The following is a 24,908-nucleotide window of genomic DNA, read 5'->3' on the forward strand; positions in this document are numbered from 1 at the left end:
AAGGGGTTGGTCTCTCAGGCTATTCCTTGTTATGTATAATTAAAATAAAAGAGTGTGTTATTAAGAAGAGCTAATGAGTTCATACACATTCCTAACATAAGAAATGGGAGCCTCAGGGCAGTCCAGTATGCACCTAAAGACTCGTCAGACCTGTGGGCTACTGTGAAAGCGATGTGCTGGGTTATGGCTTTCAGTCACCTTCTATTTTGCAACAAAAAGTGTGGGGGGAATTGTTTGTTTGTTTAAAATGTGCTTTATCTCTTGGAGCCTAATACTCCTGTGAAACGCTCTGTACAAGCTGGTGAGCAGTGAGAGAAGGGCAAAGCACTTAGTAGGTGCCAGATGAGAGATACGGAGCAGAACTGGGCTTTGACCTGCCTTTTTCTCCTCTTCACAAGTTTGTCTTCTGTTCCTGGAAACCTTGGCTGCATATCTGCCAACACTATGGGGCCATGCAGGGTCAGAAGGGATGGCATGAAGTAAATTTGAGTCTGAGTCACCTTTATGGCCATTTTAAGCATCTTATCAGGGAAATGGGACTGGCCTAAGGCCAGAGTCAGAGCAATCTGAATTCTGGTGCTGCCTCAAATAGCTGGAGATTGTCATGAAGATGGGCTGAGCGCTGTGCTCTCAGCTCCCACAGTAATGTGGCGGTCACTGGTGAGGGCTCACGCATAAGCTGTCTTTGTACTTCCTGGCTCTCCGCTTTCTGCTTGCACTGGAGGTGATCCCACTAGTGCAATTTCTGTGCTGCAGAGCAGCTTCTGTGGGATCCAGCTTCTGAATCTGTTATATCATTTCCTAGCCCCTCATAATTTGGAAGCACTCCAATTAGGTGAAGGTGATTCTTTCTGATGGGGAGTGGGTCAACCAGTGAAAACAAACAAAACTTCAAAGTGGTTATGCCACATCAAACCCCATCTGGGCTCAGTTGGCTTCATTCCTTCTGCAGTGCAAAATGGATAACAAAAATGACCTCTCTGGAAAAGTCAGCTTTCTCAGTTATTATGAATTCCATTTCTGAATCCTCTTTTTAAGAAGTTTATGATAAGATGATTATTGTAAATAAGCTTCCCCTTTAGCAAAGAATAAATCATCAGATAGGCTTTGTTTGGTGAGATCTTTGGCAAAGGAATGTAAATAAATAAGCTAACTGAATAAACTTCTTTATCTGATGTGCTGAGCAGAAAAGGCACAAAGTTAATCATTTAGGAAAATAAGCTGGTCTGCTGTGCTTGCTTCAATAACAGGCCAGGAAGAGTCTAAGGGAAACAATCTGCTCTAGCTCACTGACCCCAGACTTTTTGCTAGAGTCCCACAGACCCAAAGTGATCCTGTTTGTCAGTCTGGAGACAATGGTGTCTTCTCAAGGAGATGCTCTTTGGTTTAGATTTTTGTTTAGCTTCTTTTCCTGTAGACTGGTCTTCTTCACTTTAGGGTTAGCTCCCTGCAGCAGAACAGAAATCTGTTAAGAAGCCAGCTGTGACTTCTCTTCCACCTCCTGGGAACAGTACATACATGAACAGTAATCTGAATTTGTAGTGTCTGAAGCTTTGGAGTCCATTCTTGTTTCCAGATGAGCAAGGTAATGTCCTTGTGCATGGGATGATACATGGATGTCAGCCCATCAATGCCCAAAGAAATTAGAGTGTGACTGTTCTGATCTTTACCTCAGCTTTTTATTGACTTAGATGGATTTGAGCTAATCTGAAGTAAATCTGGTTGGAACCTGAGCCGAAGAGCCAGAAACAAGTTGCACATATCACCAAAAATGTGCATAGCTGTTGTGGAACCAGAAAATCACCGAATGCAACTTAGATGACTTTGGCACATAGTAACTGCAATCACACTTAGTTTGTCAGCAGAAGATTTAGTTCTTACCTCCTCTCCCCCTAGTGGCTTGAGGGATGATCATTGCCTCATCATCCTGTGCTTTTTCCCTTTGCTTGTGCTGTATCTTCTAGCGTGCCATTCTTGAGCGTTGCATCAGGCAGTTAGTATCTCAGAGTGACACTGCTTGACCAGGGCTATACAATTTAACACCTAAATGAAACATGAATAGATTTAGTGGTCTGTAGCCTTTGTGAATGCCCCATTTTGTTCTCAAGCCATGGCTTTCTGTTGTTCCTTGTTTCAAACACTCAGTGTTTTGGCATAGTTGCATTTCTGCCCCTTTGCAGTGTTTGACTTAAAATCATGAAGTCAAGATTGCTTGGAAAGATAAGTGTCTACAACAGAGGTAGAATACATTTATGCCAAAATATCAGCACAAGATGGTTCTGTTAACGGACAGACCTTATGGCTTTGACTTGTAAATGTGTCCACAGGAAAAGAAGCAGCACAGCTTTGCTCCTCAGGCTGGTGGCTTGGAACACTTCCATGGATTGAGCGAAAGCTCTTGCAGATGCAGAAGTGGCCTTGTGAGCATTGTTCTGGAGTGGGTGGAAACCACAGGAGATTCCTGGGTTCTTACCATGGATCTACAACTATTAGCACAGCCCTTAAATTCACAGGTTAGTAATTTTTTATAAATTCAAACTGCATGTAATTAAATTTGCCTTCTATGCATGTCTCAAATGTTCTGAGATCTTTTCATGAAAGTCAATTTGTGTGTCCATGATTCTAAAATAAAGTTTCACCAAACTTCCCCTTTATCTAACCACTTACATTGTGGTTTAGTACCTGTAAAATTTATGAATCTGTGTAAAATCTAACAAAAAATATCTCAGTCAGGTTGAAAAAAATATGATCAATGCCCTGTTGAATGTGGAAGCAATATTTATGACAAACCTTTACTGCCAACTCTTTTATGGTCTTTGCTTAGTGTATCTGCCTTTGGGCAATCCACAATTTGTTAAAATACCATCAGGAAGGCTATTTAAAAATAGTTGTCCCATATGATGGCTTAGCGTCCATTCTTGTATTAAAAGAATTGAAATATAATAGTATACTCACTTGCAATATCTTTCTGGAAATTATATCTTATGCCCTCAAGCCTATGAAACCAAGATGTAGAATCTCAGCTCATACATCTTGCATCTGAAAATGTGACCACTACTAGCTTCAAGAAAATACTTAGGTAATGAATATCAGGACCATGAGGCCAATTTCCTACACAATAAAGCTTCATTTACCCCAGCCACTTTCCAGAAGTTTGGCTTTGGCTTTTCTTTGGAAAAAACAATGGCTCATGGATACAGACCATTCAATGTCCTAAAGTTAGCTTATTTCTTACACTGTGTTGGGGTAAAGAGCACATATGATATGTTCCAGTTCAGAATCACTTTCCATTTTTTAATATAAATCACAACTCAAACTAGACACAAATCTAAATATCCACCTATACCTGCTTTCTTCCTTGGTGTAAGAACGGCTGTAGGAAAGCATAAAGCTGTGTCTGCATTTGATCAGAATACCCTGGCACCGCTGCAGGGGCTGTAAAAGGAGGAGAGCCCGTACCAAATCTCCCCTCTGGTACATTGCAGCAAAGCTGCTTGCAGGTCAGAAGAGAGCAGTGACCTTGCTGCTCGTGTCTAGGCTTACAGAGGGGTAAGCTTTATCCCTCGCAGTCCCTAAGGAGCAGGGGTGGGAAGGTGGCCCTCAGTTTTATCCACTGATAGCCCTATTCTAGCGAGCCAGTGATATTCTTTTGAGGGATAAGACTAATGTAGCTAAATCAAAACCAGAATGTAGGGTTGCTGACAGACCTTTTAATTGCATCCCTGCACGGGAGTGACAGGCAATTTCCACAGCCTCTGCTGCCTCTGCACTACAGGGCTGTGAGGCACCACAAGGGCATCCTGCTTAGGGCCACGCAGCTGCTACTTTGGAAATTATTTTCTAACCAGCATGGAGGGATTCTTTTTTTTCTTCCCTTGGGTAATTTGGCCATGTACCCACTGTCAAAATAGACCTTTAAAGTCAACCCACGAAACTGTGGTGACGTGGCTAACCAGGTGGGAGGAGGCGCTGGGTGGCTGTGGAGGCAGGGGGCTGGCAGGCGCTTGGCAGCTGCTCTGTCCCCCTGGGTTTTGTGTGAGGGTTTCCTTCCTGAGCTGCTCAGCCTAGACTGACTCCCTGCCACAGGAGTTCTGGGGGATGTGGTGGGTGGCACTGGCTTGGCCTTCCCGTCCCTGTCCAAGGAGGAGTGAGGCAGGTGGGCCAGCAGAGAGAAGCCGGAGCGATTCTGCTCATTGCTCGAGCTGGCTGCTCTGGCTGCCTGCTGGCTGCCCGCCCATGCTTCAGCATAGTGTTGACAGGCATGTACAGCTTATTGTCTGCAAATGCTGATTTTTCCTGCCTGTCATAGGCCTGACTGCTTCCTGTGACACATGAAAGGACTGGTTTTGACTTGAGTCTCAGTCCACTCTGTATATTTAGTTTGAAGGTGCAATTTTGGGCTGCTCCTCTTGCTCCTAGAGGAGATCTTTCCAATGGGTCTAGAAACTTCTCCGTGGTTTTATCACTATGCCTGTGCTTTGCAAGCCTGTCACCAGGCAGTAGGAAGAGTAGCAGGTCGCTTCCAGAAGTCATTCAGAAGACACGTACACTGGGAAATGCAACTTTCTGCTATGGAGGTGTGTGGGGTCTTTCACTTGGTGAGGGAACTTTCCTGTGTGGCCCAGGGGAGGACAGAGCCTTGGTGCTCTTGGATGGCTGCACGGAATGGAAATTGGGGGCACATGAGGACAGTGCAACACTTGGGATCTCAGGGATCTCAGATCAGTGTTAACTTGCTGAAAACATGGTGTTTGTAGATCCTGCTATATGGCATTGATATTCTACAGAGCAGCCTGTAATTGTTTGACTCACTATGTTGCATCTGTCATGTGAAGAAGGCAACCAGGCAATAACTGTCACGATGCAGAATAATTTCTTTCAAGGATTTTGTACCGAAGATGTGCTATCCATAATGCCTTATTTATGATCTGTATGTAATGCCAATTCCTCCTGTTATTTTAATTTGAACATGTATTTTGGTTGTTTTCCTTTTGTTTTTTTGTTTTGACAGACCTGTTGATAGAACAGGTCTGTCAAAACAAAACTGGCAAAAACCTCATGTATTTAAGAAAGGATCTGCTTTCACACGTGCCTATTATGTCATCCTGCCATGAATTTGAAATTGTTATTGTTCTACATATCGCAGCTGATGACCAGCTTTTTAAAATCCCCAGTACCCAAAAAGCTGCTTCTTCCTTTCCCCTTACCCTGTGTTATTCCATGTGTGGTAATGACAAAGCCTGGAGAAGACTTTTAGAGCATTGAATTAGGTGTGGAGTTTATCAGTTTTCCTCTGTCTTTCACCCACTTCATTTCCACAGACAGATCATCTTACAATTCCAGGGAGGTCCCTTAATTCCTCATAAACTTTGAAGAGTTTACTCTGTTTTAATACACGTGATATTTAAAATAGGGTAGTAAGTTAGCAGTAATGACAGACATGCTAGGTTTAAATCAAAATGTCTCACAGTTGTGATTTACTTGGTGATACACACTGCTGAATTTTGAAAGAGTTCACTTGGAATAGGCTATTGAATGGTAAATATGGTGAGGCTTTAATGACATTTTAAAGTTTCATGCAACGCACTACAAAACATCTGTACAAACTGGTTAATATTTTCTAATTTTGCTCCACTTTAGGGGACTCCTGTCTGCAGAAAAAAAACATCTCCCAACAAAACAACTACCATACCCTGGCAGCAGGGCTGGCACTACCCATGTTTTTTCAATTGTTTTTCAAGAAGCCCTGATTTTGTATAAACAGGTTTTTTTTATTATTATTATTATTTCTCTTTTTCCATCTGGCAGTACCTCTTAAGAAGGGCAGAAATTGCAGACAGAGAAATATCTGACTTCAAATTAACAGTTAAATGCACTCTTCATTCAGAAGCAACTGAGATTTCTGAGAATTCATTGTATCTCTCTTTTTCATTTGTATATTGCCTCTGATTTACATCCCTGTTCTTCAAACCTCAGTGTCAGGGGTGATTTATGAGTGCAATTTTCTGTGTAACATTCTGCAGCAATAGTTGGCAAATCCCTTCCCTCAGCATGGGGATGTATTTGTTACACACCAAAGAGGCACACAACTCCTAAATCTCTTTAAAAAGACAATGTTTAATACATTTTTGAAAGGAAAATACAAATCCCATCTCATAATGGATAAACAAATTATGTTACAAGTAGATATGTTACCTGTGCAATAACTGCCCTGCCTGCATGCCGATGGCAGTTTGTGGGATGGAGCCACCCAGCCCCACACCGGTCTGCTTAACTGATCTCTTGCTTTTAGCTTGGACCAAGTTCCCAGATGGTGCTGAGGCAAAACATGAGCCCAGCTGCACTGCTGTGCTAGGGACTGCTCACGTTGAAATTTAAGCAGGAGCTAAGTGAAGGACTTTTGAGATTTGTCAATTTTCTGTTACGTATTTTTGCCTCTTCTAGGGCTGAAAAGGTATACATATTTGTAGAGTGCATTTATGAGTTGCAAAACTTGGTAAAATCATGTGTGAAATGTTGATGGCATCAGCCTTGTACCTTCAGCATTGACTCATTCACTCTGGTTCCCAAAAACTTAGAAGGGACTTAAGCCCCATTAAATTACCATCCACAAGAGTTGGTTCTTGGGCTTCTCTGAATGCTTTGCAAATCTATATTTACTACCTCCATAGGTATTTGTCAGTGAATCAATTCACATCAGCCCAGCAGCATGTGTCTGAAATCTTCCCAATAATCTGTGCAGTGCCCATGGACTGAGAAGGAAGTGGTTGGCAATTGCGAAATCTAAATGACATTGCAAACCGTTTTCTTGCTGCAGTGTTGTACTGCAAACAATTTTAACCATAGATGGTCAAAAGTCTCTTTCCTTAGTAAATTTTCTTATTCTGAGGGGATATCCAGTACCTATAAAATTGTCTCATTATTTATCACCTATGACTCTTCATTCATTCATTTTGTAATTTCACTGTCTCTAGTACTTTCCCTAAAAACAGCTTCTCTATATACACATGATTCTTCCCTTGTTTATGTTGCTATAAATCAGAAGTATTTCACATTAAGTTCATGGTGTCTCACCTGTGCAACTCACAGAAGAGTCATGAACAGGAGCTGTAAGCAAGTCATGGACTTAGCCTGGTGTAAAAGTGATGTGGGGTGATTGTGATCTCTGAATGTGTTTCTGGAGGGAATATAACATAGACAAATAAGTATTTAATAATCATCAGAAGTAATTCACAAATAAAACCAGTAAAATCTAGGGTGCATGGAGCTGATGGGGGTCTTTAAAGGTTTTGTTTCAAATTCTTCTGGTCCTAGAAGAGAATGAAGACAGAAATGTCTGGCATGTGTCAAACCCCAAATTGTGTGTTATTTTCTGCTGCTTACAAGATTACATTACAAACTGAACTTGATATTCTTTGTGTTTGTTAAGGCAAAATTGGCTGCTAGAGGCACTCTGGGAACGTCTTTGTCCCCGCATGGCAGTGTCTGGCGAACAGCTGTGTCACTGGTGCTGTGGTGGGAGTGTTCCCTGGAGATGAGGACTTCTGTCCCTTCTGCCTCGTCCTTCCTGTGTCACCCCACATGTGGTCACCATCCCTGAAATGCTCTGTGTTCTGGCTCCCTCAGGCTCTGGGCCTCTGCTTTTCCCGTTTCCCATCCTCACTGTCCCCTCTCCTCCGTGCGGGTCCCGCTGGGCTCCTGCCCATGACCCCATGTCCTGTGGCTCAGCCTTTCCTGTCACCACTGCTGTAGACCAGAGCCTGCCAAAATCACTCTCTGCTGTGGTCTTACCTCCTTTTCTGAATAGCCCAGATTTGGGAGGCTTGGGCTCCCTGGTGCTTCCTGACGGACGGTGCTAGGCCGCAGCGTGTGGAGCCAGGAGGAGCTGGCTAAGCTCCTGGCAGGCTCTTGCCCTTCCCTGGCTGCTCCACCACTGCCCAGATCTATGGATTTGGTCTTGTAAAGCCATGCAAGCCATTTGTGGTGAACTGCTGTCTGCAGTTGTTGGCCTGCCTTGGTTTTGGTGCCTTGTTTGTGGCGCTGGTGACACCTCATCTTTTTGTTGTGGGCAGAGGAGGAGAAGCTGTTTGGTGCTCCAGGAAGGCAGTGGGACAGTTCCAGCTGAAGATGCCACTGGGGACATGAACATTTTTGGCACCAGCATGGCTGACAAAAAGTACGTGGTTACCACGGTAACCCCAGCAAGTGCTTCTCAGGCACGTTGGAAATCAGGACTTCATTGCACCCGGCAAGCCTGGCACAGAGGGGCTGCAGAATATGCCATCTCCAAAACTGAATTATCTCCCTTCTCTGGGATACTTATCACTGCCTCAATTTCACAAATCATTAACACCCTGTTGCTTCAGGTTTAGAGGATCTCCCAGTGCCATTTAAAAATATTTGTGAAGAGGATAATCAGCCAGATGCACCACGAGCAGAAGCGGCCTCAGCTGAACCACTACTGGTGGAGCTGCACTGCCGCATCTGCAGTCATCCCAAAGCACCTAAGTAATCAGAATAAAGACGACTACCTAAATAGATGGTGCTGCACGGGTGGGATTATACAGTAAGCAAGTATGTCAATAATTTTTTCTTTCAATTTACCAAAGCACAATGCTGAAAGGCAATGGAGATATGTGCTCTGCATTTTGTCAGTATTTGAAAGAAATAATCTTGCTGTTCAATTGCTGTGACTTTAACAGCAGCCATCCTATATCTCCTGGGTAGGGAATACAGAGCCAGATCTATAGATGTGGCTGTACCTATTAAAGGACGGGTATCTGCCATTTAGAAGTTGCTGTAATTTAAGTTGCCTCTCAGGAGCTACTGAAGCCAGCAGGTGAATGAGTCCCCTCAGAACCCAGGCTGCTGATGTTGGCAGCTTGCCTGCGTCGCACGGCCAGACGCAGCGCTGGAGGCCCAGCCTGGCTGCATCTTCCCTGAGCAGCACCGGCACCACCGCTCTGCCATGCTGAGCCTCCAAGTACACGTGGCACCAATGGAACTGGAAATCTCTGACTTGGTTCTTCACTCTGTCCTCTTTGTATCAGTTAGACAGAAAGCAGAGTTAATTCCATACGATCTAGCTTTGCCTTCTGTGAACGATGAAGTTCTACTTAAAAATACATTTATTGTTAATTTGTATGTTGAAGTATGATAAAGCTGTCAAAAACAAAACAAAACAAAACAAACAAACACAAAACACTAAAGTCTCCATTACTTGGATACTGTATTTTGGGTTGCTTAGGCACAAAACGTTTTTTCAGAAAGATATCACTCATACAATGTACTCAATGTACTTCATCTATGCAAGGATGCTATGTTGGCTTGCAGTGAGTTGACAACATGTTTAAGAGTGAATTTAGATTTTGGAAGGACATTGTTAATTACAGCTCTTTACAGGACATTAAAGTCATCAATTAGGCAAACTCTTACTCTGCAACAGCAAAAACAAGGTAAACTGAATTCTGAAAAGAAAAAAAAGATGCATTTAATGACTCATGTGTACACTTGATAAACTTGCACAATCAAAATGAGGATCTTGAAAACTGGAGTTGCAAAGTCTGCACAATATTTGGGGAAGCAGCATTTAAGTAACAGGATGACTTTTCTAGTGAGATGTTTCAGTGTGAAACTGTAGTGCCCCTAATGCTAATGGAGCTTGTTAAGTCCAATTATACATTGGGGTTGGCAATCAGACAATTTTAGGTAATTAAAAAGGCAATGTCTACAGAAAAAAAAAAAAAAAGGAAAAAAAAAAAAGATTGGTTTTGTTTTTGAAAGCAGAGGAGCCACGTTGCTATACACACCTTATATTAGTTAGTGTATGAGATGGCCCCAAAGGGAAGACAGAGCCATTGAGAGAGAAAATACCTGGAGTCACTGGAGAAGCTTCAAATTTGCTTTGTGAATAAAACTGAAATTGGCTTATTCCATCAAATACTCCCTTTTGAAATGGGAGAGCACCCCTGGCTTCAGTAGTTCTGCCTCATGACCCTAGTGACGTGGGCCTAACCTGGGCAATGCTTTGCAGTCTTTGGAAAGAATTATCTTCATATTAACTCATTACAAGAAGAGAAATCCCAGAATTTGGCACAGGGGAAGGAAAATTAATAGAAAAAATATCTGTATCTTCTTACGAGCACATTCTGGAACATGGCACATCCTGGAAATATTAATTCACACTATTTATTTAAGCAAAAGCAAAAGATTTCTGACTGGCTGGGGACGGAACTTCCCTAATGCAGAACAGCTCAGATACCCAATAAAAAACGGTGCTCGGATTAAAATATTAGAAAGTCTAGGTAAAAATGACTTCATCTTGGTGAGACTGTGACATGAAATCACCCGAGCTTAATTGATCATTTCCTGAACTCGGCCCTCTCTGGTCCCTTACCAGTCTAGCCGAAAAATGAGTTTCCTGCAGAGGTGTGGTGGGGAGCCTCAGGACAGGAGGGGACGCTGCGCTCGTGCTGGGGACAGGAGGAGCATGTCTCAAGGGGCTGAATCTCCTGGGACAACAGGAACCTGTAGGGCAGCCGAGTGCTGCTGGAAGCTGCAGGCCCCATCACAGAGCAGCTCTGCGGCTGCCTCGCTGCTGCTGTGAGGGACAGTGCCTGGGGAGGCTCCGGGAGCTCGCACGGTGCTTTGATGTCAGAAAGCAGCCAGCCTGATTTCAGGAACCTGCAGCCAAGCTGCCCCACCCTACCTAAAAGCATATTCCTGCCTTCCTCTTGTGTAACACACAGGCTGAAGCGTACAGTGGGCATTTTCTCCACTTTCCCGTACTTTTGGGAATGAAGTGAGTGTTTGTGCTTTTCTGTTGCAATAGCATGCCACCCATTTCACAGAACGTGCGGAGGTTTCCCTCGGTGGTTTTGGTTTGTACAAAAGTCATGTCAACGAAGAACGAAGGAACCTCCTGCCATACAGCTGGCCCCTTCCTGCTAGCTGTGGATCCCAAACCTGCTTTGTGAGGTGCTGCTGACAGAAGGGTTAGGGTTAGGGTTAGGGTTAGGGTTAGGGTTAGGGTTAGGGTTAGGGTTAGGGTTAGGGTTAGGGTTTGTACGTGCTCCCAGCTGCTACAGGCAGTGGTGGCAGGTAGATACACTGTTAGGAGAGGGGCAGCATCAAAGTTTGCTTGGAAAAGGGTGGGGCTTTTAGGAAATGCCTCCTTGGCATCAGCTGGAAGAAATGAGAGGGTGACGGGGACACACGGGGCCACCCTGTCAGCTTGTGGGTGAGCAGGGCAGCACCCCGTGGGGTGAGTCGCTCCCCTCCGGGGGAGGGCATGGGCCCAGCCCCTCTGCTTCATCAGTTAGCCAAGCCACAAGCCTCGAATGTCCTTCACTAGCCCGTCCCCGGTAAGGGCCATGCCGGCGGCGCGTTTCCAGAAGCAATTTCGAGGTCCGCGTTGACGGAAGCCTCGCTCACAGCCTGGCCGCGACCCTGCGACGCGCTCCGGGGGCACCCACCGGGGGCCACCCCTTGCACCGTGCCCCTGCCGCCGCCGCCGCTGCTGCTCCTGCTGCCGGTGCCGCTCCGCCCGGGGGCGGGCCGTGGGCGGAGCGGGGCGGAGCGGGGCGCGGAGCGGAGCGGAGGGGAGCGGGGAGCGGGGAGCGGAGCGGAGCCGAGCGGAGCTGTGCGCGCCCGCCCGGACCCAGCGCGCTCGGCAGCGCCTCCCGCCGCCGCGGCACCATGTGGCAGCCGGCCACGGAGCGCCTGCAGGTAGGCGGCGGGGCCGGCGGAGCATCCCCGGGACTCTCGGCTGCAACTTCGCCCCCGGCCCGGAGAGGCTGGGAACGGGGCAGGGGGGTGCGGCGGGGCTGCCCCGCGCCCGGTGCCCGCTGCGGGTCCGAGGGGCTGGGGCGCGGGGAGCGCGGCCCCGGGGCTGCAGCGGGGTCCCGGGGGAGCGGGGTGCCCCGGGGCCGGGTGGCACCGCCGAGGGTGCGGGTCCCGAAGGGTCGGGGAGCTCCGGCCCCGCTCGGCAGGGTGCTGGCCCCGCTTCTCTGCGTTTTTTTTTTTTTTTCTTTAATGTATGCTTTTATGCAGATTTGCATGTAAATAAAATCAGGGTGAAATCTGAGACAGGCAGGCGGCGAGAAGAAATCCAACTCACTTTGTAGCTCCGCTGTGTCGACTTCGTTAGTTTCCAGAGCAAGTGTCTGCTGAGAGAGGAGCGGGCATTTTAAGCAAGAACCGGCGGTCTGGCTTAGCTGGCTGCCAATTAAAGGTTTTTGTGGCTTTTGCAATTGAAATTGAGAGTTTGCTTTGATACCATCAAGCAGAAAATTCAGAGGTTTGGGTTGAGTTGATACTAAAGCCACGCAGAGCAGATCTTTGAGCGTGAATCCCCCCAGCCAGGAACAGGAACAGTTATTTTTCTCCAATAGGCATGCCTTGCTCTAGGACCAGGAGCTTGGTTTGTAGTTGGTTGGAACAATAGTTTGTGGGTTCCAGGACAAATATTATTGTGTAAATTCTTACGGTGTAAATATTATGAACCTTATGTAATATTATTATGTAAACGCATTATTATTTGTTTGTTTCCTCTGCATGAGCCAGAAACCTGTGGGTACCGAAGGCAAGCAGCGAGACCACCTGTGTTATGGTGATCCTGGGCCCGGTGCCGAGGCTGGGGCACCTCTTCCACCTGCACTCCAGTGGGACCGTGCCCCTGGCAGGGCATGTGCCCCCGGGATGCTGTGGGGGAAGGACCTGAGGCTGCACCCAGCACTTGGCACAAAGAGCAGCGGAGGGAGGGGAGGAGAAGGGGAAGGCTGAGCTTAGCAGTGGAGTGCAGGTCTGGGTGGTATGGATGTGTCCCGTTCTTGGATTTCGGTTTAAAGCTAAGATACTAATGTAACAAGTGGGTGATGCTGCCTAGGAGCACGTGAAAGGCTAATTAGAATCAAGTGCTTATGCTGTGCAGAGGAAAGTTGTGAGTGTAACCTTACTCAGCTTCCTCGGGCGCGTGCGTCCCGCTGCAGTCTGCGACAGCCCGCAGGGATGAAGTTATCGCATCCCATGCCCATGCAGGCATCTCTCCCTTGGAGCGCATGGGGAAGACCACATGCTGCCGGGAACCTGGGCTGCCTGAGGGGGGGACGCGCACCTCACTTACCTGTTGCAGTGGGATTGAGGTGTAGGGGAGGCTGTGCTTGTGGGAGGCAGCCAGGAGCCCCGAACCACTCAGCAGTGGTCACTGATCTTGTGCAATGTAATGTTGGTTGCCTCTAGCTGGAGACTCCGGGCATCCTGAGTCTCCCAAGATGCTGAGTCTGTAACTGTGGTTCTTGCTACTGGGAATTGCTGGGGAAGCGTATTAAGAGCTGTAGGTGCTGTCAAAAACAAGCCAGAGGGATCCAAACCTCCCAAATTAAATGACATTTTGACTTGTGCTAGTTACTGGAATGAGAAGAGGAGAGCTTTGAAAAAAACTCAAGAAGCCATTAATAGTTCTGTGTTCACATGAGGTTAAATAAAAACATAGTGAACAACAGGCAAAATGAGTGCAGTGAGCACCACCAAGGAGGAAGGCTGCTCTGAGTCACTGGGATGCAATCACCTAATTAAAAGTTGGATTCTAAGGTGTACACACACAAGCCAGAGTTGCGTTGGCAATAGATTATCTAATATTCCCAACTTTATTAAAAAATAAAAATAAAATTGAGACATGGTCATTTCTAAGTAGCCTGATCTCTGTGTTTGTCTCCAAGAACCACCACACGTTGTGCATCACCAGCCTGGCCAGAGCTGCTGGCAGCGCTGCCTGGCCCTCCCACAGGGAGCCTGTGCAAAGCAATAAATACGTGTCTTTTTCCCCTTCTTTCCATGTCAACATCTTAATCCAGTTTCAGGTGTCCTGTGTCCTTCTCCTTGTCCCCAGGCTCCCTGTCTCCTGCCACCCAGCTGCTGTGAAACAAATCTCGGTGCCACCAGGGTACCGCGAGGGGGGCCCCACCTCGTCCCTGGTGTTTCCCCGTGGCGTGGGTGGGAGGGTGCTGGGCATGGGGTTTGGGCTGCAGCAGGGGAGGCTTTGGCTACTGGGGCACTGGGTAGAGTCGATGATGTCCTGTGGTCTCTGTTGACATGTTCTGCAGTTATGTGCCAGTCATGCCAAGATGCAGCAGTGTTTGGGGGATGTATATGGCAGGTTCCAGCTCTGTCTTTTGTAGGCTCTCCTTCAAGCTGATGTATGGGTGCAGAGAGCATGGAGCTGGGCTTTCGTGAGTTGTATGTGGTGTCATTGTGACTCAGATGCATCTTGCGTCAGTTTCCAGCTGTGCCAAAGTGCAGGTCTGTTATTAGTCCGTGCTGTAGCTCTGTGCTAAGTAAAACGGCAGTGAAAATATTTTCATCTTTCTGCATATTTCTTTTGGCCTGGTTTAGTAAGAGACTGTGAGCCGACTTTGGAAGTGGCTGCCTGCTGTCCTGGGTCAGCCCTGCCCTCCTTGCTGAGGACAGCGGTGTGTGGTTAGCTGAGAAGGGCACACTCGTGGCAGCGTGCAGACACCTGCCTCCTTCTGGGAAGGGTGCAGTGGTTGTCTATTGCTTGTGGGTCTCCTTTCCTTAGTCGCACCTGGTGTGCAACAGGGCTGCATGTTCCTGCTCTTTGGCTGTTCACGTAAAAGCTGCTGTTGTTCCAAATGTGCTCAGTCCTGTCAAGTTTCACAGTTTGTGCTGAAGTTTTTGGCCTTGGCTGTGCATGTACAAAAATCCCAGCAGACTCCCAGTGTAGTTCCCAATGGAATTAAATGGAGTAGAAGAATAAGCAAGAGAAACGTAAATATCTAGGTTTCTGGAATTTCATTGAAAATGCAATACCACTTTTTCTTCTTTGTTTCTTCCCCTTCCGCCATTCTTTTACCTATAGCAATATCTCGGCCGCGTGCATTTTCCCTAAAGTCAGTGGGACTGTTACTTATGTGGGACACTGCAGGGCTGGGACACTGCAGGGCTAGGACACTGCTTGAGTATACCATAGGGACCAGCCACTCTGGTGTGGTATGTAAGAAGGCTGTGATTTTACAGGTAATACAGGCATTAGCATTTTTCATGCTCAGTGTAAAAGGGATGATCTTTGTGTCTCTTTTGAAAACTTTTTCTGTTCTAATTTTTGTGGCAGCACTTCTCGTTTGTGTTCAACTAAATGCTGGTGAAAGCAGAGGACTTCTGCGTGCCCTGCCTCTGTTGGAGTCCTCGCTGGGAGGTGCAGCACATATATAAGCACTGGTCCGCTGGTTGTGATCACTGGGCTCCAGTTGTGGGCGCCCTGTGCCCTCTGTGCATGGGTCTGATCACGCCATTTGTGGCAGAGTTTGTTGGTAGTCACAGGCAGTGCTGCCTGATTTTTGGCTTGATGTTTGCTGTGATGGCACTGGTTGAAATAAAGCCAAAACTCTTCTGAAATCCATATTTAAAATTAATTCCAAATGTACCCTCTGCGTCTGGTTTGGGACGTGAGGGTCGCAGCTGGGATTTCAGAGCTGCTGGCCACAGTGTTGCTCCCGTGAGGGCTCTGAAGTGGTTTTTGAAAACAACCAAGGTCTTAATGCAGTTCCATTTGCCTCTCTGTGAGATGACTGGTATTTGCTTTGAAACCTAAATTTTCCTGGAAGCTTGATGCCAGACATTGTTTCTAGATAATAAATCCCTGAGGGTGCATAGTTTCCGAGTTCAGGCTGTCCGTAAGCCCTGTTTATAAGTCTTCCTGCTTCTCCTAGCACGTGTGGGCAGAGGATCGCTGTGTCCAAATACATTTCCTTCAGGAGTAGGGGATGCGGCGGTGCTGTAACCTCGAGCGTCCCTGTGCAGAGCTGTGCCGAGCTCTCATTGTGGAAATAGCTCTTGCTTTTGTCCTGTGCGTGGTACCACTGGTGGCCTTTGAGAAGTGGTGGTGCCTGCTGCCGTCATTCCATGTTGCATCTCTGCCTTTTGGATGTTATTTCTTGGGCAAGTGGTCGCCTCTGGCTAATCAGTCCCTTGATTTCTGCCCCACGCTACTGGAAAGCAGGCAGAGTCCCCACACCCGTGCAGTACGCTGCACAGGGCTTTCCAGTATTCAGAAAATATCCCCTACCACCTAGGGTAAACATCAAACACCTTTCCTGTGTAAGCAATATGGAAACTGTTCCCTGAAGAAAAACCAGCTTTGAGCAAAGTGGCACATGTGATGGCTTCAAGGTAATTGGGTCATGATGTGTGTGTCTCTGCCACTGGTTTTATGGCAACGTTTGTATCTGTGAGATGTAATGTGGTGCTGCCGGTGCTTTCAAATCAGCTTCTCATCTTGATATTATATTTGTGGTGTTCCGATGCACGTCTACTGAAAATGCGCTGTGCAGTCAGTTGAAGCAGTGTTCTTCAAATTTTTAACAGCATATGGAATAACTCCTCCTTAAAACCAACACAAACAGATTGCAAGTGTAAAGCATACAAACAGCTGTCTAGACAGAAACTGCTGCAAGACATGTATAGCGGGAGTGATACTACTACTGAACTCTGGTTTTATTAAATATTATGTCAGAAGGAAAAAGTGAAAAGTATTTGAAATTTAAGCTGAAGTCACGTGGATGCAAACGTCCGGGACGTCTCACAGCACAGTGTTTTGGCATTATATAGCTACAGGATATTTTTCAAGGCATCAAAGTTTTTATGCCAGTTTGCTACTACGACTTTGCAGCAGTCAGAGATCTTTCAAACAAAACTCAGTGAATTGCACCAAGCTCATCTGGCACCACTTAGCCTAGGCAGAGCCTTTTTTTACGTTATTTATTCTTTGTAGAAAATGAATGGCTCTGGAAAAATGCTAATTTTGGGAAGCATTCTATGACTGAAAGAAAATCAAAATCAGTGACTTGTTTTGTGGAAAGCCCTCTGGGAAGTGATCTTAGGGGTTCGTTTATAGTGTACTACCAGTTTCAGTTTATGAAGCTGACAGCCTGTTTGATGACCAAGAAAAATAAAAATAAATAATTAAAAAAAATAAGCAATGATTTCCTTGAGGAAAGTCGGTCAAAGCCCAAAGCATTCAGTTTAAATAGTTCAGGATTTTACCTGCCTGCTTTTTTTTTTGTTTTGTTTTGTTTTGTTTTGTTTTTTTTTGTTCCCTGATGGCAGCCAGTAGTACAGTCCATAGCAGCATTGCCATCACCTTCTATGGGTGGTCGTGTGTGCAGCGGGCAGGCCTTCAGCTGGGCAGCAGAGCCTCTGGCTGCAGGGGCTTTGTGCCTGGGTTGTGGTTCTGCTTGCCATCCGGCGTGCTGCACAAGCAGGATGAGAGCCTGGCCTGGGTGCTTGTGGATGTGGAACTGAAAAGTCCCTTCAAGCGATGTTTGATACTTGCTTTCTTTTCTGCAATGCTTTCATGTATAATAATTGAACTTACTTGCACTTCAAATAATAGCTGGAAAGTTGCAGATGACAGCAGCATTAGTCTGCCGGGCTCTTCTTGATTAAGTGCATAAAAATTTTTGAGCAAAGATTTTAAATGTGGGTGATTGTGTGGGTAAAGTGTCTGTGAAAAGACCTAATGTGACCTTTCATGAAAATGCGGAGTAGCAAATACAAATCTTGATGCATAAAGTCTTTGGGGGAATCTTTTTTTTTTTTTTTTTTTTTTTTAAAGTTGTGTTATTCTGATACTTGATATCTATTTTAATGATAGCACTCCAACAAAATTGTACAGTCTCAGAGGGATTAAGTTGATTTTGTTACAGTGACCCCTATTTTAGCAGTTCAGCATCGGCTTCTAAGTGTTGGTTGTTTTGAAGAATCTCCATGCCTGTTTTCACTGGCTGTGTTTAAATGGTAGCTCCTTTCCTGATGAACCAATTATTGTTGACAACAGTCCCAGTGCAAATTCAGAAGCTTAAAAATTTTGCCATTCCCACTGTTTGCTGCCTTTGTTCCCTCACAGGCCTCCTTCACCCCCATGCCAAGGGCCTCAAGCGAGGTCTGGGATAGGCCCCAGGCCTTCTTTGGCTGTCCCACTCCGCTCTTGCTGGTTAATGGCTGACCCTGCTTCCAGGCAGCCTTAACAGCCCTGTGTGTGACCCGGATCCCTGATGGGCTTCCTGAGGACTGACCTGAGCTGTGAGCGCAGGTATCTCAGAGCCGTGGCACCAAAGTCACTGGCAATCTTGTGCTGTGCCCCTTCATGGCACTGGATCTGTGCCATTCCAGATGGTTTTCAAACGTCTGCTCATGTGAAAATATTTTCTCCAGATATATTTGATGGGAATTGCCAGGAACACTGTGAACAGATAGAAAGTTAATTAAATGTCCTGGAGCTCAGATTTGTGGCCGCTTCTTTCTTCCCGCTCCAGGCTCCCTCTGGGTTTCAGAGATGGATATTCCATACGTTTCGTGTCAAGCGTTCAGAATGACCCTGGAGTAAGTTTCCAAATATTCAGAGCCTCCATTTGGGGCCAGGCTTTTCCAGAGACCTTTTTACCTGGTGGACTGAGCTCTTCTGAAAACATGACCACTCATTCAGCGCCTGTAGAGAAGTGGTGTTCAGAAGTCTGGTCCTACCGGGGGAGTAGCTGCCCTAAAGATCTTGCAATGGGAGCTAGTCCAAGCTCCACTGGGGTCTGTACTGACCTTCTGTCTGGGCTTCAGGGCAGGGCAGCAATCCCACCTACCGTGCTGTTACATGGATCCAGAAAGCTTGTATGGCCTCATTTAAAACAAACATTTCTCCACACTGTGGAACTCCTTCCTGAGAGTGGGCTGTGGTGCTGAGAGACAAAAGGTGTGGGCAGATGCAACCTTTCCTCTCTGTGTGGCTGCAGGTCGAGGCTCTGCATAGCATATCTTACTCTATTGGTGGCTTTCCTGTAGCTGGAGATGAGCTTTCCTGCTGTCAGGTTTAATGCTCGCTTTCTGAGCTGATGATGATACTGACCTGAAAACAGGGGTTTTCCTTGGGGGGAAAATCACTCCCTCTAGTCTCTCTGATAAAAACAGAAAAACAAAAATTCTACTGTTATTTATCAAACCTGACCAGTCCAAATTAATATGCTGAATTTGGTTTCTAGTGTTATGTTAAGAGACATTTTTCTCAAATTTCCAGTGTTGCCTTCTGCTGGAAACAAGACTGCCACCAGGAGGGTTGTGTCTGGGTGTGCTGGTTCTTGCAACTCTGGTGCGGAGCTGGAGCACACCAAGACAAACAGCAAAAACATAAGGCTTCAAAAACAGGGTTTTAATCTCTCTCTCTCTTTTTTTTTTTTTTTTTTTTTTTTTTTTTCCCCGATTTGAGACTTTTAAAAATAGAATCTTTTTCCAATTTTTAGCTTTTCCATCTGGATTTTTTTTTTTTCCCAGTTTTTGACCAGGAAAGTTCTTTTTGGAAGCCCTGCCCATAGCTCCCTGAGCTGCCTGGGGGTTGAGGCCTGCACAAACCTCCTCCCTGCATCCCCACTCAGCATGTCGGCAGAAGGCGGCAGAGAATTTCTTTCATCCTTCAGAAGGCTGTCAGGGAGGAGTCAAAGCAAGGCCTGGAGAACAGATTTTGGTGGTGTGGTGCTTGGCAATTAGGGCTTTCAAAATGTATGGTGGGCTGAGTGAAGTTTTCATGGGGTTGTGTGTGAGGGGACACAGGCAGTATTACTGTGGGGTACCAGGCAATTTGGCACATTTCTCATATGTAGATATTTTAAGGTAGAGGTGAGCCCCAACACGGAAGCACTTGGATGTACATGTGGAGTGTAAAGTGAGCTGTTTCTGTGATGCTTTCCAGGCTTGCATACTCTACAGTGTCCATGTTGCTTTCCGTGTTGCCAGTTCCAGCACTGTTGAATGACAGTAAATCAATTTTAACGTGAGGTGTTTTATTTTTCCTCAGTGTTTTGTTTTTTGTTTTTTATAGTCCGCAGGAATATTCCGTGCCTGACTATAACATTGAATCAACAAAAATTGTAGAGGCTTGAATCTTGTCCCAGTGCTTTCCAGGAGGAGGCTGTGCAGTGTGGATCTGTGCAGGCTTCAGTTTTCACAGCTGGGCTTTGTTGTTTGGGTTAGAATCAGAAGGAAGGATATTCTGAAAATTTCACAGTGGTCTTCTCAACAGTTTGGCTGAAAGGGGCCATTGAGCCTTTGTTGAAAAACTGTGTGTTTGAGCAAACCTTGACAGTGAACACAGCTTTGGTGTTTCCTGCAAAAAGGAGCTGCAAAGCGAGCACCAAACCCACCAACAGTGTTCCCTGAAGTGCAGCCATGTCTTGTGTTCAGCCTGCACTCTCACTGCCACTGCTTCTTCTGGCTGGTACCTTGAGTTTCTTCTGGATGTCAGCATCCAACTGTTTCCTTGCAGCACCATCACTTTGTAAGGAGAAACGTGTTTATTCCATGGCTGACAGAGGACCGTGTCTGCAGTCACCAAAATATGTGTCTCTCTGCTGTTTGGCTGATGTAGACTGGGCAGGGTGGAGGAAGAAGGTAAGTGTGAACCTAGGAAGGAGAGAATTTAATCCCTGTAAAACTCACTGGAAAAATCACAGGAGCAGACCAGCTAGAAAGTGGGCGTTTTGCTTGATTTTGTGTTTAGAGTCACTAAAGAGCCCAGAAGCTTGGTGCTGGGATGTTGCCTTTCAAAAATGTTACACGTTTTAATCTTGTACCTTTGAAATCAAGAGTTCATGCAGAAGGAGGATTTGCACATCTCTAAAGGTTGCAGGGGTCAAGGTGGTCCAGCTGTTGCCTTTTACTGCAGATCATCATGGCAGTCTTCAGTTTGTTCTTTCTGGTAGCTCTGAGGTCACACATGGCTCCCTGTGCCTCACTTACGGAGTCCTACAGCTTCTGGCTTGGTCATGGGATGCACACTTCCAAGGAGTAACCCCAGGACAGAGGCGTGGGGTTTTTATTTTCCTCATCTACTGCCAAGGACAGAGTTTGAGCCATTTCCTGGTATCTGTCCAGTGGTGACTGGGCAGCCTGGTGCAGGAGACAACCCCATCAGAAATACTGGGCTCACTGCAGGGTCTGGAGAGGTGAAGGTCAGCCTTCCTGGGGGACAGAGCAAGCCTTGGACTGAGACAACTTACTTTCATAATCAAGGGCAAGGAGAAGCCCTGGCACTTCAGGACAGTATTCACTAAAGTTTTAATTAGTCACTGTTTAATTGTTTCTTCCCTGAAGTCACTCTCCCACATCCTTCTTATGACTGAGATGCTGACAAGTTTTGGGCACAAGCAGTGGAGCTCATCTGACTAAGGAGAGTCATATCTGAAGAGGTCGTGAGTTGCAAGCAACAGCTGAAATGAGTTAGAGAGCTCTTCTCCTGGAAAGAGCCATCCCACTGCTGCAGCTGAGGGATTTCACCCCATGGCCGGACAGGCTTCCTCTGGTTTTGTGAGCCCAGGACAGGGCTGCAGCAGGTTGGAGTGGGGCAGTGGGGTGTGGGTAGGTGAACGTATCTAGGGATGTTTGTCAGCAAAACATCAACAAGAGAGGCTTTGGACTAATGTGAAGTGCCCTATAGAGATGTGGAGCTGTTGGATGTGGGGGCAGCAGGATGTCCCCTTGGTGGGGAGCTGTCAGCAGCTGGGGAACGGAGGGGGCTGTGGCTGTCACAGCCCAGAGCCCTGTCTGCCAAAACCTTGCACTGGCATGACTTGGTTCTGACTGGCTACGAGAAACACAAATATTGTTAAATGATTTTCAGAGGGCTGTTATGTTGTCTTTTCAATTTAGGATTTTTGTTTCTCAACAGCAGGAGTTATTTGTGGCTGCTTACATGACATTAGAAAAATATCCATGTGCGGTGAGCAGCATTAACTGTGGAAATGTCCGTAACTGGTTTGTTCTGCAGTTTGCTATGCCTTCTCTGAAAGCAACAGGCTGACCTTCAGTTTCTGTGTTATGCTTTGAGGGTTTTCTTACATGTATGTGAAGCTTTCCAAGATAAATGAAGTGAATGTGGTTTGGCATTTAAATCACTGATGTTATATCAAGCTAGAGAATTTCAGACATTTCAGACACCATTAATGTCTAAATAGATGTCACTTTGTTCACGTGGGGATAAACTTTGGTCCCATCTATCTATATGCAGATCTCTTTTGGTCCAAATTCTGATCTTGGTAAGTTGGTATTAATCTAAGTGCTATTGCTAATGTCAGTGGAGCTGCTCAGGGTTTCTTTTGCTCTGAAGAAACCTCATGTGTATTTGGGAGTGTCCGAATTTTACCTGATTTTTTTTTTCCTTTATTTTTAAGCAGATATATGTGACTGTGAAAAGCTTTAATGTCTAAGCGAGCCAGACTGAACGTTTCTGTGTTACTCTGTTTGGAACGTGTTGTTACTGAGGTCATTCTTGACTGAGCCCTCGCTGTTTGGACAAGGGGCTGTTACGTATCCAACCGGAATGGCTGTGTCACGCTGCGAGCTGGGAGCCCGCTTGCTTTGGGGTGGAGGAGAAAAGCACTTTGCAAAATATTTAGGGAAGCATTAATAAACCTGGTGGTCACACGGCTCCTTCCCTTTGTGAGGGTAAAGAATGTGTGAAGGGGGCCCATGGGTGCCATGCTGGGTCCCCAGGCATAGGTTGGGAGCATCCCAGGCTCTTGGCCACCGACCTGTGCCCCTGCAGTGCCCACGGCCACCCCCTGCTGCAGCCTCCAGCTGTCCGTGGGCTGTGGCCTGGCTTCAACAGATGTTTTCAAGATTTTGGTTGAAAAGCGTATTTCTTGTTTGTGAATACAGTCTCTCTGATTCCTTTTCTTATTTTCATGTTTTCGCAAAAAAAATTAATGTTTGTTTCTTCAAAGGGTTTAAAATGCCTACTCCATTTTTTTTTCCCCAGCATTTATCAGGAGCAACAAAAAATGTTTCTTACCCAGCAGCTGTCCTTACAGAGTTGAAATTAGAGAGCAGTCTGTCTTATCCTGGGAAAAACATAATTTCCAACATTTTCTTATTCTCAAATCCATATGTAGCACAATAGGAAAGTGATGTCATATTCTTCTTTATTATTCCAAAAGCTATCTAGTGCTTTTAAAATTTAATTAATTAATTTATTTTTTATTTTAAAATGCTTTCTGGGAAGTTTTTAGATCTGGCCTCCTGAGTTTTATAACTCAACATATACCTGAACAAAATCAGACTGAAACATCTGCTTTCAAAAATGTCCAAGGCCTTACAGCGTTATACGTGACTTCCCATACAGATAGTGAAGGGGAGCTGGGAGTTTGAAGAGCCAGATAACGAAGCTGATCATTGTTAATCACTGCAAGTGTGCTCCAGAGCTATAGGCAGCGGAGTGGTTATGGCTGCATAATAGTTTCCAGAAAAATAGCTTGGCATCTTTGTAGCACCCCAGTTAGCAGGCGTCAGCAGGCAGCAGTATAGCTGTGTTATAGATATGAATTCTTTTGTCAGTGCTATCCAGCTAGCGGAGCAGGTGAGGGCTTCCTTTAAGTGCCAGCTTGAATCTTACCCATGGGATTGGCACACTGGGGAGGGAACGGGGCTGCAGGCACCTCGCTGGGGACTACAATGGGAGCAGTGACACCGCACAGCTTGGCCGTCTGTTATCCTTCCCTGGGGATGGAGGAATGGCTTTTAAGCATGTCATCACCTCCTCAGCATAATCAGTTTTTCCTGCTGAAAGGTCATTGCGGTGCCAGTGCTGGCAGCGCCAAGGGGCAGCTGCGCGCTGGAGCCTTTACGCTGCGCAGTGGTGGTGCCCTGGTGTGGAGCAGCTCTGGCGACTCTTTGAGGCAGCTCGCTTTGCCTGGGTGATTGGCGATGCTTGGCTGTTGGTATCACAGCCTTTGGCCCACCTCATCCCTCCTGTCAGTGGTGTATGGGGATGCTGAAGTCCAGTGGGCCTCCAGCTGAGCAGGGGCTGGCCGGACAGTGCATGGCACGTGGGGAATTGGGCTTGGAAAAACTCCTGTGGGCTTCAGAGGAGAATTTGGGGATGGACTCGTGTCTGAAAGGAGAAGCTGTGAGCTCTGTGTCACTGTGTGCCACCAGTTCTTGCCCACCCTGATGGATGTGTGTGGGAGCTGACAGTGTTGTGGCACGAAGTGTGTACTGCGAATGCCGTGCTGTGATATGCTGGCTGGTCCTGGGTGTGTTACCTGATCCCATGTGCAGACCCAGGGCTTGCTCTAGCGAATGGTTAATGCTGTTCTGCTTTGTACACCTGGAATTCAAAAGAGAACACTTTTATTTATTTATTTATTTTATTTTTTTATTAGTTCATCATCATATCTTGGAAACTGATTGGAAACAAAATAAAATAAACTGAGCACGTGGAGTCTGGGCAGATCTTGGTAACATCTGGACCAGCTTGTCTGGTACCATGTTATTTCTATGACCTGATTTGATTTAACTTTCATGCAATGTTGAAATGCTGTTTGTCTGTCTGCTGAGGTGCTGGATGGACAAAGGCTTGGTCCTCACTAGAGCTGCAATGGGGGGCAAGATGATTTCAGGCAGTTCCAATTTCTAATGTCTATGTTTTGATTAATATCTCGTTAACCTCATGTTAACCCTTAACACTATGTGGTTACAAGTATAAATATTTATTCCCAGAACGTAGCTGTAGATATGTGTTAGGATTAATGCTAAATTGTTAGTATTTAGTACTCACTTTAAGTAAAATCAGTTTATCAGACTGCTTCCTTTTTTTCTTTTTAATTGCCAAACGAGTGTGCACAAACAGGGTTCAGATGGCCAGAGCCTCCAGAATCTCATTATCTTAATTGAAAAATGTCAGCCTTTGACATTAATAAATGATTTAGCTAGCACATGATTCAGTCACTGGGGAGAAATGAAATTGGCTGTTACAACCATTCCTCGCTTCTAGATGATAATGATAAGCTACAGCCCACAGCACTTCAGAATTAATAGCTCAGGGCTTAGGACATTATTTTCATATATTAGAACATCTC

General features: G+C 46.0%; 1 protein-coding gene across 1 annotated transcript in view; it reads left to right on the forward strand.

The window, feature by feature from the left end:
• The first annotated feature begins 11,612 nt into the window (after positions 1-11,612).
• Positions 11,613-24,908, forward strand: part of PID1 (phosphotyrosine interaction domain containing 1) — an 82,981-nt gene continuing 69,685 nt past the window's right edge. Inside the window, exon 1 of the mRNA XM_084529627.1 lies at positions 11,613-11,727. Within this exon, the coding sequence (XP_084385753.1) occupies positions 11,698-11,727 (30 nt within the window). The 5' untranslated portion in view covers positions 11,613-11,697. The remainder of the gene's footprint in view (positions 11,728-24,908) is intronic.

The sequence above is a fragment of the Aythya ferina genome (assembly GCF_964211825.1).
Source record: "Aythya ferina genome assembly, chromosome: 9".
NCBI classification, from domain to species: Eukaryota; Metazoa; Chordata; class Aves; order Anseriformes; family Anatidae; genus Aythya; species Aythya ferina.